This window comes from Megalopta genalis, chromosome 1 (assembly GCF_051020955.1).
Source record: "Megalopta genalis isolate 19385.01 chromosome 1, iyMegGena1_principal, whole genome shotgun sequence".
Lineage (NCBI taxonomy): Eukaryota > Metazoa > Arthropoda > Insecta > Hymenoptera > Halictidae > Megalopta > Megalopta genalis.
Window position 1 is genome coordinate 43,613,696 of NC_135013.1, and position 13,709 is coordinate 43,627,404.

Here is a 13,709-nt window from a genome sequence, read left to right on the forward strand (position 1 = left end):
ATACTCATATTGCATATAGTGAGATTTTAATTAGAATTTCAGATGCAAAATCTGTATTAAATATCTGTATCCAATAAATCATGTAACAAATAAATAAATATTTAATTAAATTTCGTATCTAACGGTAAAATTGGCATGAGAAATGACAATTGAGAAATTGAAATGATGTACAGTGAATAATACGTTATGCAAAAATAAAAAAAAATTACTTTTATTAAACGTAAATATCGATTAAATTTGTTGAAAAATATTAGCATAAATTCTAGTATACTTAATAAATTTGTAACTTTCTTTTAGTTCTCTAATCGTTGTTGTTTAAAATTTATGTCTTTCGTGATAAAATTATTTTAGAACAACGAAATAGGGTATTTTTCATGCTGAATGCCATTTGCCATTTTTCAGTTTTTATTTTGTTAAGCCGTGTCGCGTCGCGCTGTTCGTAACTAAGAATAATACGAAGTTATTGGTTTCGGGGTGGTTGTGCGCTGCGATAGCTCTTTGCTCGTAAATTCTAATAGGGCTCTAAAACTTTGTTGTACTAATTTTGGGGAGACGGTAGCCACATTATTATTGTTCATTTAATCGATACCGGCTTAATGCATCATCTACAAAATTGCCCTCAGGAGAATTCGTATACCTATCTACATGATTTTAACACCATATGTTCCGTCCCACCGGAACGAAACACGTGGAGTTTTCGTCGATAGGATTTATGACACGGACGTGACAAAAGGCTATTTTTGAGATGAAGACCTTTTTACATTTGGCAACCATTCCATGTCCAACTTTCCGTTCGTATTTCTCAATAGCCGTGGCGTGTCATAAACTCGGCACTTCCGAGGGATCTACCTGAACTCGTATCAGCAGTCGAGGCTATCGACGCACAGTGGTCCAGATCGAGAAATTCAGTGACTTTCTGTTATAACTTTTGAACCATTAGAGATATTGCAATGAAATTTTCACCAAAAATATTTAAAAAATAATTAATTTTTAATTAAGGATAATTAAATATCTTTTACATTTGTTGAACAATGATTTTTAATCAATTTTCATTGATATTTTTTACGGAATAGAAAATTGTTTACATTTAAATTTTACAAACTATATCTTACTTTACAAATATGTATTTCATACTTATGTTTCATATATGTATGTAACGTTTTGTAGAACACGTAGAATATAAATTCGAGAATCTTTTTTGTAATCAATGCATGAAAAAATTACCGGATAATTAAAAACGCATCACGATTGTGTCTTGTATTTTTATAACAATTGATAATAATTATAATTTTCTAATGGTGCATCCCAGTAAATAGGTACCACGACACCAATAATTTTAAATATTAATTACTCGACAAGTGGGACGAAGAGGAAGGTGATCTTTATGTCACTATTTACAGAAAATTGTACTGAAAATAATCCAGCATGTCACAAAGTGGAATTTTATGGAATAAGAAAGATATGGCCTATTAATAGTAAAGAATTTAACAAATTTTTCTAACTACATTCAGCATAATTTTCCAATAAATTGTTCTTATTGTTCGTTAATAAAATATGTAACTTTTTTATCACAAAAGATTGCTCTTCACATTAAAAAAAACCACACACATTAAATGGTATCTTTAAAATAATTTAAAGAAGGAGGACAGTACACATAAAAATACTCTCTTTAAAATTTCTAGCTTTGAATAATTATATTATATATGTATTTAAAATTTGAACTGTATTTTATTATTTTCTTCGTTTTTGAGGTTGCTGGACATTTAGAAGGTAATAAGAATTCAGTAGATTTCGATAGTAGAAAAATGATTTTTTGACAAAATGTCACTGAATTTCTCGATACGGGCCATTGTATGACGGTTATCCTGGAGAAAGCTCGCAATGTTGCTAAGGTCTTCGAAGATTCCACGTCCATGCAGGTATTGCTCCTACCCTTGTCAAAGGTCAGGCGCGCTCAAGACATACGGAAGGGCGTGGACGACATTTCAAAGACGCACTGAGTGGAAATTGCATCTTTTCGGCAAGGACCAATCAGCGCGATTCCTCTGGATGGCAGTAAGAATCGTCATACGAACTCCTCAAAAACGAGAAGACTCAAGTCTCAGAAGTTGTTCAAACCTTTTCGCGACTATCGTATCATTAGTCCAAACGAACAGTCGAATCAGCCGTCTCTTTTTACAAAATAAGTGTACGCGCAATGATCGCTCCACCAATTGGATCCGATTGCCCAATATTAATTTGGTGGGCAATATATCAGCGACACAAGAGTCTTTCGCGTCAAACCTGCGCGTTACCCTTAGTGCTCGCATCATCAATTCACCATACTCAATTCATTTAGTTCCAGTTTCTGAACATTTTTTGTTATTAATCATATTCTCATTAGTCGTATTTTTACATTCTGTTTATATAAAATTGAATTTTCTTTATGTTATCCGATTTGCAATGATTAGTATTTTATTCGCACAAGTTCTACATTTTCTCTGCTAATTAAAGGTCCCATTACCTAATTTGTGAAAAACGTATGAAATTAATGCATCGCTTACTATAAAATGATCAAAGTAATATTGAACATTCGAATATTTAAACAATATCGACGTTCATGGCAACTAGAAACGTTATTATGAAATTACAACAATGTCTCGGAAATTAGAAACTTAAATTCAGTAATTCACTTGAATAATTATCAGTAGCATAGATAATTATACAATATATCATTTATAATACAAATATACTTAGCACACAGTGTAGTTATTATTAACTATACATATAGTATTAACTACTATTTTGCTATTAAAATATAAATAACGTGTTACGTATTTCTGTTTGCAGGAAAGAGTACAAGCCAAGGATCCACCGTCACATTACCTAGCAAAATTACGTACCTACCTGGACCCAAAAGCGTCGCGAAGCCATCGAGTATGTTACCACCGAAGCTTTTGCACAATTTTTATGTGTTCAACTTTTCGTCTCTTTTACGTTATAACGCGAATCGAGAATCAAACTAAAGCCTCAAGATTATAATTATGCATATAGTGAGTGAAACGTATAGTCCTCACGCGATAAGAAGGCACCTATGTCTTTACATTCCCCCTCTTACTAGCTACCCCACTGACGCAGCTATCGGTCGCTAGCGACCTCTGTCGATCTTCTTCGTCATCGTCTTGGGCCAGTAGGCTACCGATAGCTGCGACAGTAGAACAGCTAATAAGAGCGGCAATGTAAACACAAAGGTGCCTTCTTGTCGCGTGAGGACTATAGCTTGTAACGCAACTGAAGAAAATAGTATTCTCTGTACGACAATAAACCATGGACAAATAACATAAAAGAAAATTTTCGTTAGCATTGGTACAGAAAATCTAATAACAAAACAGTCCATAGCTACAAGAATCCTAAAATAAATTTAGCAATTGTTTAATAATCTGTTTGAAAATAGTAGTTGAATAATTTTTATTTTATAACCATAGATAATTTTGTTGCATTGCTCCGAATTTATTTACACAATTTTCTAACCGATGCCGCGTGTAAACTAATGTTCGAACTGCGAGTCATGAGCTACGAAATTTTTCGGTATTTTACAATCGAATTACGATCTTACAGTAATGATCGATGATTCACTATATTCATACTGACAAAATGCGCCTTTGTTCTTGAGCTGTGAAAGAATCGTTTATTTTTGGTTCGTTTTTCGCTCGACGAAACTGAACAACGGATACTAACGATTATATAGACGTATCGTTTCCTTGCGTTTTTTCAGAAAAGAAAGATAGTTGGAGAGTCAACGTCGACACAAGTACTTCGGGATTTGGAAATCTCTTTGCGAACGAATCATATAGAGTAAGTTCGAATGATGTCTGTTTCAAGATGTAGTATGTAACTCCGATCTTGTTCGAGGATTTTGAGACAGTGCACAGCCCGATCGAATCAAAGAATTTTGAACAAAAATTAAAATGATACTTTCGAGAATGTTGATACTGTGTTTGCGAGATATAAAATGAGTAATTAAAATTTTACAAATTTCTTACAAATCACTCACTATGTTCTGAATCGATATTCTCAGATTCAATTATGCTGATTTGCAAATCATGAAAAACTCTTGATTTTTAATTTCCTCCTTCACGTGTAAGGATTACATACTGTTCAATTTTTAAAAAATTATTATTAGTGTTCTTTTGAAATCGTCTTTCGTTTTCTAAAAATGGATTTTTCTTAAAAAAAAAGACAACCAGCATCCAGTGTAGCAGTTTTCACAGAATAAAATTACATGGTCATGTAATACGTCACATTGATGCAAAATAAACTGAAAGATATTTTGAGACGTTGCCTTTTATATAAATTTTCTAATAAGAAAGAAATTTCTTAGTTGCAAACTAAAATTATACGTGCTTTGTTCAATTTCATAGTTAAGTATGACAAACATTATTTTACACTCATCAACAAATAACATTATATACTGAACAAATAACCTGATTTTCTAGTAATTAGTTTGTGAGGTGTATTTAATTGTAACTAATACGCCATCGGTTCTTTTGGCAATTAATTTCTACAATTTACTTACCGATGAATAATATCACCGAACAATCAATTAAAAATCGAACAACAATTTTTCGGTTTTTGTCCACAACAGGCCGCTCTGTGCAATAGCGGAAATATTTTGGGTTTCGGAATTGAATTGTTTCAGTCTACTCGACTGAAAAAACATTTGTGCATTTGATATTTTTATAGCGACTTTGCGTAAGAATTCGCAAGCATTAAAGATTTACCATCCAGTCGTATTATAGTGAGATAAATTTGCACACTCTAGGAGTCTGTAAGCGACAAGAACTCATTTGCAAATATTGAAAGTTAGTCACCACGCTGTATCGTTATCATGTTTAAGTTCAAGCTGCAGGAGATAAGTACAGATATTATTTTGCGGCGATATCTATAGTAGGAAAATCAGAAACGAATAAATTATTCAGTACAAAAATAAAAAGAAATGGACAGAGATAAACATAAAAATCAGTAGAATGAATAAAATCTAATATTTAGTCATTTATTAGATAAACGTAATTGAATAGTTTATGGAAAAAATGGCACCTATGCTGAAAGACGATTGTAGTCTTATAGAGAAAAATTATTAGAGGTATTTATTAGGGAAGCAAAATTATTAATTACCAAAGAGAGAACAATAAAATATAATGCTAAGAGTTATTATCATAATAAAAATTAGATAATGTTAAGAGCTTGTATTACTGTCGTTTTACGTTTAAATGATAAATTATTAATATTTCTGTCCAATCATATTGTTTTTAGCGAAGTACCAACAAGTGCACTTTACATCGACAAGCTATTTTCTAACGTAAAGATACAAAGAAAAGTGCTGAAGATAGTCCTGAAGATAAATAAATTTTTGTTGTATCTTGGTTGATAAAACCTTATGTCGTTGAAAAAAATATTTGCGATATTCGTCGCTTCAACCTTTGACGTTTGCTTTAAGATAAGTAATTACCTGATTAGATTCGTGCAGTTCACTCTATCGATTTGTCCAAATAGTGTTTTCTTTCATTGCTTCGTTGGAATGATTTTTCTTGAATGCGTTCAGAATAGAATTCAAAATCAGAAAATTTTAACAAAAGGCTTTAATTAAGAACTATCTGAAAACGTTTTTGAAGAAATGTTTCACTTGAAAGCTTCGGAAAACATGTAATTTTATTATATATTATTTAAAAATAAAATAAAATTTGCAAATTCAGCCTTTCTAGTAGCTCAAAATGAGACTAGAAATACGTTTCTAATTCAGATTCGAAATTTTGTTATAGCATAACTCCAATATTGAATCACAAACATTTTCTCAACATTTTTTCATTAAACATTTTACGTAAATATTGAATTTATAATTTTTTCTTCGAATTTCTATCTAGAATTTATCTATTTCTATAAATTATTAACTTCTTGTTTTGTCAATCGTATCAGGCATGCATTTTTCTTATTTCACTCAACGACGATAACCGATAGATATGATATACAAATTAATGTATATAGAAACTTTATATCTAAAAAAATATTTAATAATAATGTTCGTATAATATAATATTAATTATAATATTATATCCTATGATTAAGAATAATTACAGAATAATTATAGAATATAATTATACAATTTAATAATAATGATAGTTACAAAATAATTAAGAATAATTATAGAATAGTATAATTATGGTATAATCATTCTTAATTATTCGTAACTATAATATTATAAAATATAATATTACGTTTAATATTATAATTTCAAGTCGTCGTTAATTATGCAAACGCGCTAACATTAGTTTTATCGCACATGAAACTTTCGAATGAAATTAACCTTACGACACGTCTAAACTCCAGATGGGTGAGGGAGTTCCTCGACGAAGAAAACCAAGGCTTGGACGCTCTGATAGACTACCTCAGCTTCAGATTGCTCATGATGAGGCACGAGCAACGTCTTTTAGAATGTCATACAAGCTCCGAAGAAAAATTGCAAACCGGTAAGCATCGGTGCGCTGGCCCGTGGCAACGAAATGAAGAATCTTTCAACGAGAGTTACCAATAGTTCCCGGTAAATAAATCAGGTTTAAATTTAAACAAATTCGACGAATTTTGATTTTAACTTTCGGTACGATCGTTTGCAATTACGTATGAAATACAATGTCAGCCAAACGACCACCCAAACTCTTTTTACACTCGATCACCCTCTTCTCGAAATTTCTCAAAATCACGCAATGGCTGCTCAATTTCTTGAATAACTCGTCAGATATCATCTTTCAATTCATCGGTGGTTTCTGAATTATTCCTAGCCACTCGTCCTTTGACGTAGCCCCACAAAGCGATCATTTGGCTGATATCGTATTTCATACATAATTGTAAAACGATCGTATCAAAAGCTACAATAAAAATTTGTCCCATTTTTTAACTTTAAACGTGTTTTATTTACAAGAGGTCTTTCTTGTTGAGACATTAATATTTAATATTTATTCGAATAACTTATAATATTATATCAGTCTATTACGTAATATTACAACAGTCATTAAAAACTAGTTAAAAATCTGGCCAAATGTTAGTCCTCTCGCTATTGGTTTCACTGCACCAAACATAAAATGGAAGTACCCTTTGCACTTGGGGGATTTTCTCAGAACACTAGCAATTCGGAAATGATTATTGTGTAATATTAAGTGACACTTTAAATAAAATAATATAACATTGAAAACAAAATTCTTCTTGCATAATTTGGTATAACAACAAAAAGTTTGTAACTTATTATTTCTTTCACAATTACGTTGTTGAGGTCCATAGATATTGAGGTCATAGACCACAAAGAAGATTTACGTTTGCTGTATGTCACTTTGATTGTAATTGTTAAATATCTACAATGGAGAAACTGAATTCTACTTCGATTTAAAAGAAACGAAATATGTACGAAATCTTCATAGCGAAGTGTGACACGATGTTACCATAATACAATAATATATAATATATTGTATAATAATACATAATATAATCTACTATAATATAGACTAAAGGGTTAAACTCGAGAGTATTATAATTACCAGCAGTCTTGTTATGTTCCCTGAAAGGAGACATTCGAGTATAAAGTCCATTTTGATCTGCATCAACTGCAAACAGCAGAAGTTAAATAGTTACTCATTCGATCACATTTACGCAGTCGAAATAGTACAATAGTATTATTAACTCTTAACGCACAATAATATTCATCGATACATGATATTCCAGAACTGAAAATTGATGTCATTCAATTACCTCTTTGTGAAACACATACATAGAAAATGAAACAGAATTTCGAATTTAACCGGTTAACTGTCGTGATTTGTTTGAGAAGTGCGTATCTAAAATGTGTAACAAAAAGTGATTACGAGTATACTACTTAACCCAGACGCTATAGTACACAGTTTTTTCATAATAATTGTTTATATTTTTTTATTTGTTCGTTTTATTTCATATTGGCTTCAAAATATTCAAAACATCTTAAAATTTACGAATAGATTTTAGTTTTCATTAAAATTGCAATTTGAACAGCAAATTTTTACGCATGACGAGTATACTTGTCATAACCCAAAAGGTGTTGCCATGTCTTCATGACGAGTATACTCGTGAAAAACAGGTAACTGGTTAACAATGTTTATCCGGTTTGAAACCCTATTTTGTTGATTTAGTGTATCTTTCGGATATACGGGCATTAAAGGGTTAAATTTCTGTTATGTTCGTTTTTGTAATCGATCTATTCAGTTTTCTCTTAACTGCATCAAGTCCGTCATATGTATGGATGAACGGTTCTTGTGTGAGAGAAATACTTAACTGTTTGATATAAACCGTACTCGACGCGACAATGTTCCAGCTGGCTCTGGAGACACTTCACCCCTAAATAATGGCTGCCTCAGGCCGCCCCTCCACGAGCTCAAGGATAGTCCGGGTGTTAAAAGGAGATCTCGGCATGTCGCTCGTTTGAATATGGGCGAAGCGAAAGATGACATTCACGTTTGCATACTGTGCATGCGTGCCATTATGAATAACAAGGTGCGAAACTGTGTGCAGGTGAATTGGTAAAGGCCTCGACAAAGCGTACGATTTTGCCAGCTGTGGATTCGTTTCGCCTTCAGATTTATTTTTATCAACTCTTTGCTGTTCGAATATAGATTCTGACCAGTTTCGAATATATTTGGGAATTTTTGTTCTTTGATTTTGTTCGTCTTCATTTTTTAGACGATTGTAGAAATATATGCGTAAAATGTGAAAATATCAATTTTCAAGTTTATAAATTTTCCTCATCTAGTTGAAATTTGTTGAAAAACTTAGTGACGTATTCAAAGAATTTCGCAATTAATACTTTTGTTGTAACGTTTCCTTGCTTGGAAAATATTAAACAAAATCAATCGACCAAAAGTATAAAAGAGTATAGTACATAATAATACCACATTTGATTTATGTTTGTTAAACATAAAAAGATAATCGAATGTTCAATTTAAATATTTTTTAAGCTCTTTAAATTAATAGCTATCCTATTTTAATTAACTATTAATTCTATGATATATTAATTCTATAGTCTATCAATTCCATAAGATCTTCATTATTCCAATGTAAGCAATTAGAAACAGATTTTAACTCTTTCAATGGTCAAAAATTACTAGTTAAATCTTGAAAAGTGACCCAATTAGTCTGCAGACTAAACAATCCTGAAACCCTGGCCAATTTACCTCAACTTATAACTGCTGGGGATTAACTTTGCACCCCACTGCTCATAATCTTATTGTTATAATTACGAAATTTTGTTGCAGTACGGTTTCAACATGGTTATTCAACATCGAGAAGCAATCAATTGTATCGCGCTCAGCTTAATGCACAAAAGTTTAAGGTAACTATACTATGCCTTTTTGCGGTATCAAATAATTGTTAAGTAAAAATTACAAGGTAGAAATAAGAATACGTGCTATTGTTGCAGGACGAAAGCCTTGGTGTTAGAACTTCTCGCTGCTATCTGTCTCGTAAAGGGTGGTCACGAAATTATACTGTCGGCGTTTGACAATTTCAAGGAAGTCTGCTTGGAAAGGCGAAGATTTACGACGCTGATGGAGTACTTCACACAATATGACAGTTTTCACATAGAATTCATGGTCGCCTGCATGCAATTCGTGAATATTGTTGTCCATTCGGTGGAAGACATGAATTTCAGGGTACATTTGCAATATGAGTTCACTAAACTCGGTCTGGACGAGTATCTGGAGAAACTTAGGCATACAGAGAGTGAGGATTTGCAGGTTGGTTACTATAGCGTGTAATTAAAACTTCAAGTATTTCTTATATCAAGTGTATTTTAAATTTACATATTGACTGAAACAAATTTCGTTTAAGTAATAATATGCCTACGTAATAAATTTTAAAAATATTCTTACAAGAAATTCTCTCGTACGAAGTGCCCACGTGAATGCTAATTAATTTGTATGCTTATTATGTAAACTATCGATTGTTTGGAAATTAATTTCCTTTCTGTCGATTATCCGGTTATGTTTAATTAAACCGCATAAATGGATGTTGCGTGATCGGTAAACAGTAAGAGATGTTCGTCCGACTATTATGAAGGGTATGCTATAATTACGAATTATGCGAAATAGATATCTAAATTCTTTGAAATCATTTTGTCTAGTGAGAACTTCTAAATAAATGTTGCATAAATTTTATACATTTCAATAGAATTATAACTAATCGCAAAGTAATTGGTATAACTTCCTTATCATAAGTTTAATGCTTATATAATAAAAGAGAAATCATTGTCTGACACTTTCTAATTAATAAAATCATTACATAATGGTTGATTAAAGATTTAAAAGTAATTCACTATTGTATTTTATATAATATTTGTGTTTGGAGTTCTCGTCCTTTGTAAAATTCTTTATGTCAATGTTACTTTATGTTTAAATGAAATATACATGAATAGCCTCAAAAATTTCGAAAATATACAAAAGCAAGTCGATAGATTCTCTTTAATGAAGATCTCTTAATTATTTGGCTTCCTCAATCGAGGAGGAAGTTTGCTTTCTAATATATTTGGACGTTTTCTGAACGAAGAAGTATAGTTAACAAATTAAGTAGTATAATTAAATTTTATTTCAGACCATTTTTTTTAAATTAAAATATTTACTTTTAGAATTAAATTTTTCGAAAACTGAAAAAAAAAGTTAAAATTTCTTAGACAGCGTCATCAATCGATGTGTAGAATTTTATTGATAAATATAAATTTAGATATACAATCACCTTTTCACCGTGTACATTATCAAAAACTGTATAGATAACGCTTCTGAAAAAGAGATAGAAAAAATGTTTCTAGACTCCGAGTTAGTACGGACGCTAGAATTATGTTCGTTTTAGTGAAATTGTTACGAAACTTTCGAAAATGTGTGTATGTGTGTGTATTCTAAACCAATGTTATTTCCACAGGTACAAATCTCTGCGTATTTAGATAATGTATTTGATGTAGCTGCCTTAATGGAAGACAGCGAAACCAAGACTGCCGCTTTAGAAAAAGTAGCTGAGTTGGAAGATGAACTTGGTCATGTAAGTAAAGCATGGCCTCGCAAATTTTTTGGATGCATAACCGGTCATTTATTATATTTATTACGCAATCGAAATAGGCACACGACAGAATGGCAGAATTGGAGAGAGAGTCCCTCGCAAAATTAGCGGAATTAGAGACTGAACTAGGTGCATTAAAAGTAGAATACGCCGATGCAGTGGAATCACGTCGATTAATTGAAGAGGAACTAACAGCCCTGAAGAGACAGAAACAAGATTCCGCTCGGAGACAAAGCGTTTTGGAAAACAAAATCATCGAGTTAGAAACCCTTACGGGCACACTTACCAAGAGTTCTACAGGTATGTTCCATTTCTTCAGCAATTAGATATCTCATTAGATGAGATATCATTCGATTACTGCAGGTATTTTCAAAATTAATCAATAAACAATCAGATTCTTTATCTGTTTTGGAAGAACATTTTTCTAGAAATAACATAGAAAAATGATCTGATGCATTATGATTACCATAAATACTGCAACAGAAAATTTCTCTGGGAGAAATCGTTGTTGATTAAACTGTGGATTTTATGCATTTTTGACAGAAGTGACTACATCAAAAACAAAACTAGGAAGACATTAGAAGAGTTTGAGCATATTTTTATATTATATCATTTTATGACTTACGTTTCTTATAATTAACTTAAGCAATTTTTAGCTTGCATAAAAATTCACAATTCAATCATGATTTCTGAGGGAGGAAAGATCTTTTCCCATCCAGGAAAGGAATTGTCAAAATTGATCGTATCTTTCTGTATCATTAGTGTATGGGAAATGAGCTGTGATATGTGAATAAACAGTAATATATTCTTAAAATGAGCAGTAATATTTCATCTACAACAATTTGCATTATGAAGTGGAAATATTGGTAAGACGTGTTTGATGTTTTAATAAATGTCAGCAGGGAATCTTCGAAATGGACCTGCGACGAGTCCTCTGAATAATTCAGACAACGTAACGACGCCTACCTTTAATTCGACTCCATCGCCAACATTGGAACAAAGCCCACCGTCGGCTCCTGCACCACCTCCGCCGCCACCACCCCCGTGTCCGCCGCCGCCTCCCATGGCGTCTCTTTCTCCAGGAGATCAAAAATTACCACCACCTGCACCTATACCACCACCACCTGCCGGCATGATGCAAGCACCGGATGGAGCAATGACTATTAAACGAAAGGTGCGTGCACGGCTTAAAATAATACTTAATATGTCGGTAATTTCACGTTCGAGTTGTTCGAAAATCACGCATACGAGTTCATCAGAAAGAAAAGGTATCAGCAGAGACACAGTAACCTTGATGAACCTAATAAAGATGTCTTGAACATATAAAACTGAGTGAAATTTATATCTCACTAATTATATTGTAGAAATGCCTCCAGGAACTATTAAATCAGTTGTTTACTATAGACATGGTGTTCCATCTAAAACAGGCCAATTATTTATTTTCTATTCCTCCACTATAACAGAATGACTTTCAAATGACTTTGAGCTCTAAAATTTTTTATTGAATATAAAACTCATTTTTAACGAGATTACGGCTTTCAAAAACTGTTGTAGCGTTACAATTAGAAAAGATAATTGGATGGCCTGTTTTAAATAACCTTGTATATGCAAGTGTTTTGTTAAAATACTAATATAGATATATAAATCCTAATTTAGAACAGAAAAATTAAAGTTGAAATTTTAGCAGATTTCATGTATAACGAAAGAAAATAGTTCCATCTCAATTTTTTCACATGTTTAAGTGTTGCTGGAAACTTTTTAAATTGAACTTAGTTTATTTGAAAAAGGTAGATCTTACCTTGTTTTCATACAAGTGTATTCCTTTGGCTATGTTTTATAAAACAATTTGCATTAACATAGTGTATCGCCGATTATTCAATATATGATTCATATAGCTACAAAATATTAGTAGTTAGAGAATTCATAATTCATATAGCCATAAAATATTAGAAGTTGAAAAATTATTGATGTACTGAATGTAAGTAATAAATACTTAGCTTGTACTCCAAAATTGAAGAAATCTTGAATTACGATTACTGAAGTGTCTTTTATTTTACGACCTTGAGATAAGTATGTATTTCGATTTTATCCCTGCTTCATTTCTCCATGTTCTTTCCCATTGTAGGTTCAAACAAAGTACAAACTTCCCACGCTCAACTGGATTGCCCTAAAGCCTAATCAAGTTCGAGGCACCATCTTTAACGAATTAGATGACGACCGATTGCATAATTACATAGACTTCTCTGATTTTGAAGAACGATTCAAAATTGGAATGGGTGGTCACATAGCTAACGGTACGAACGAAATCGATGGACTTCACAGTTTCCCTAGTAAACGATTCAAGAAACCAGAAAATGTATCTCTGTTAGAGCACACTAGATTACGAAATATTGGTATGTACACTTAAAATTGTAATGATTTCTATTTTAAATGAGATACCTTGTATTTTCATTATTTTTATTTTGTATCTTTCCAGCTATATCGCGAAGAAAAATGGAAATGCCGGTAGAAAAAGTTATTTCAGCCGTGAATGCTCTTGATTTGAAAGTGCTCTCGCTGGAAAATGTGGAGTTGCTGCAACGTATGGTGCCTACTGATCAAGAAGTATGCTT

General features: G+C 32.1%; 1 protein-coding gene across 10 annotated transcripts in view; it reads left to right on the plus strand.

The window, feature by feature from the left end:
* Frl (formin-like protein) overlaps positions 1-13,709 on the plus strand; it is a 161,986-nt gene that overhangs the window by 136,678 nt on the left and 11,599 nt on the right. For 5 of the 10 annotated variants that reach the window (XM_033477874.2, XM_033477409.2, XM_033477333.2 and 2 more), the window contains 11 exons: positions 2,830-2,916; positions 3,728-3,834; positions 6,364-6,503; positions 8,369-8,547; positions 9,306-9,382; positions 9,470-9,785; positions 10,963-11,079; positions 11,157-11,397; positions 11,997-12,271; positions 13,223-13,490; positions 13,574-13,701. In XM_033477874.2, coding sequence (XP_033333765.1) covers positions 2,830-2,916; positions 3,728-3,834; positions 6,364-6,503; positions 8,369-8,547; positions 9,306-9,382; positions 9,470-9,785; positions 10,963-11,079; positions 11,157-11,397; positions 11,997-12,271; positions 13,223-13,490; positions 13,574-13,701 — 1,935 coding nt within the window. The remainder of the gene's footprint in view (positions 1-2,829; positions 2,917-3,727; positions 3,835-6,363; positions 6,504-8,368; positions 8,548-9,305; positions 9,383-9,469; positions 9,786-10,962; positions 11,080-11,156; positions 11,398-11,996; positions 12,272-13,222; positions 13,491-13,573; positions 13,702-13,709) is intronic. The other 5 variants (XM_076528270.1, XM_033477731.2, XM_076528260.1 and 2 more) reach the window with 2 other exon arrangements.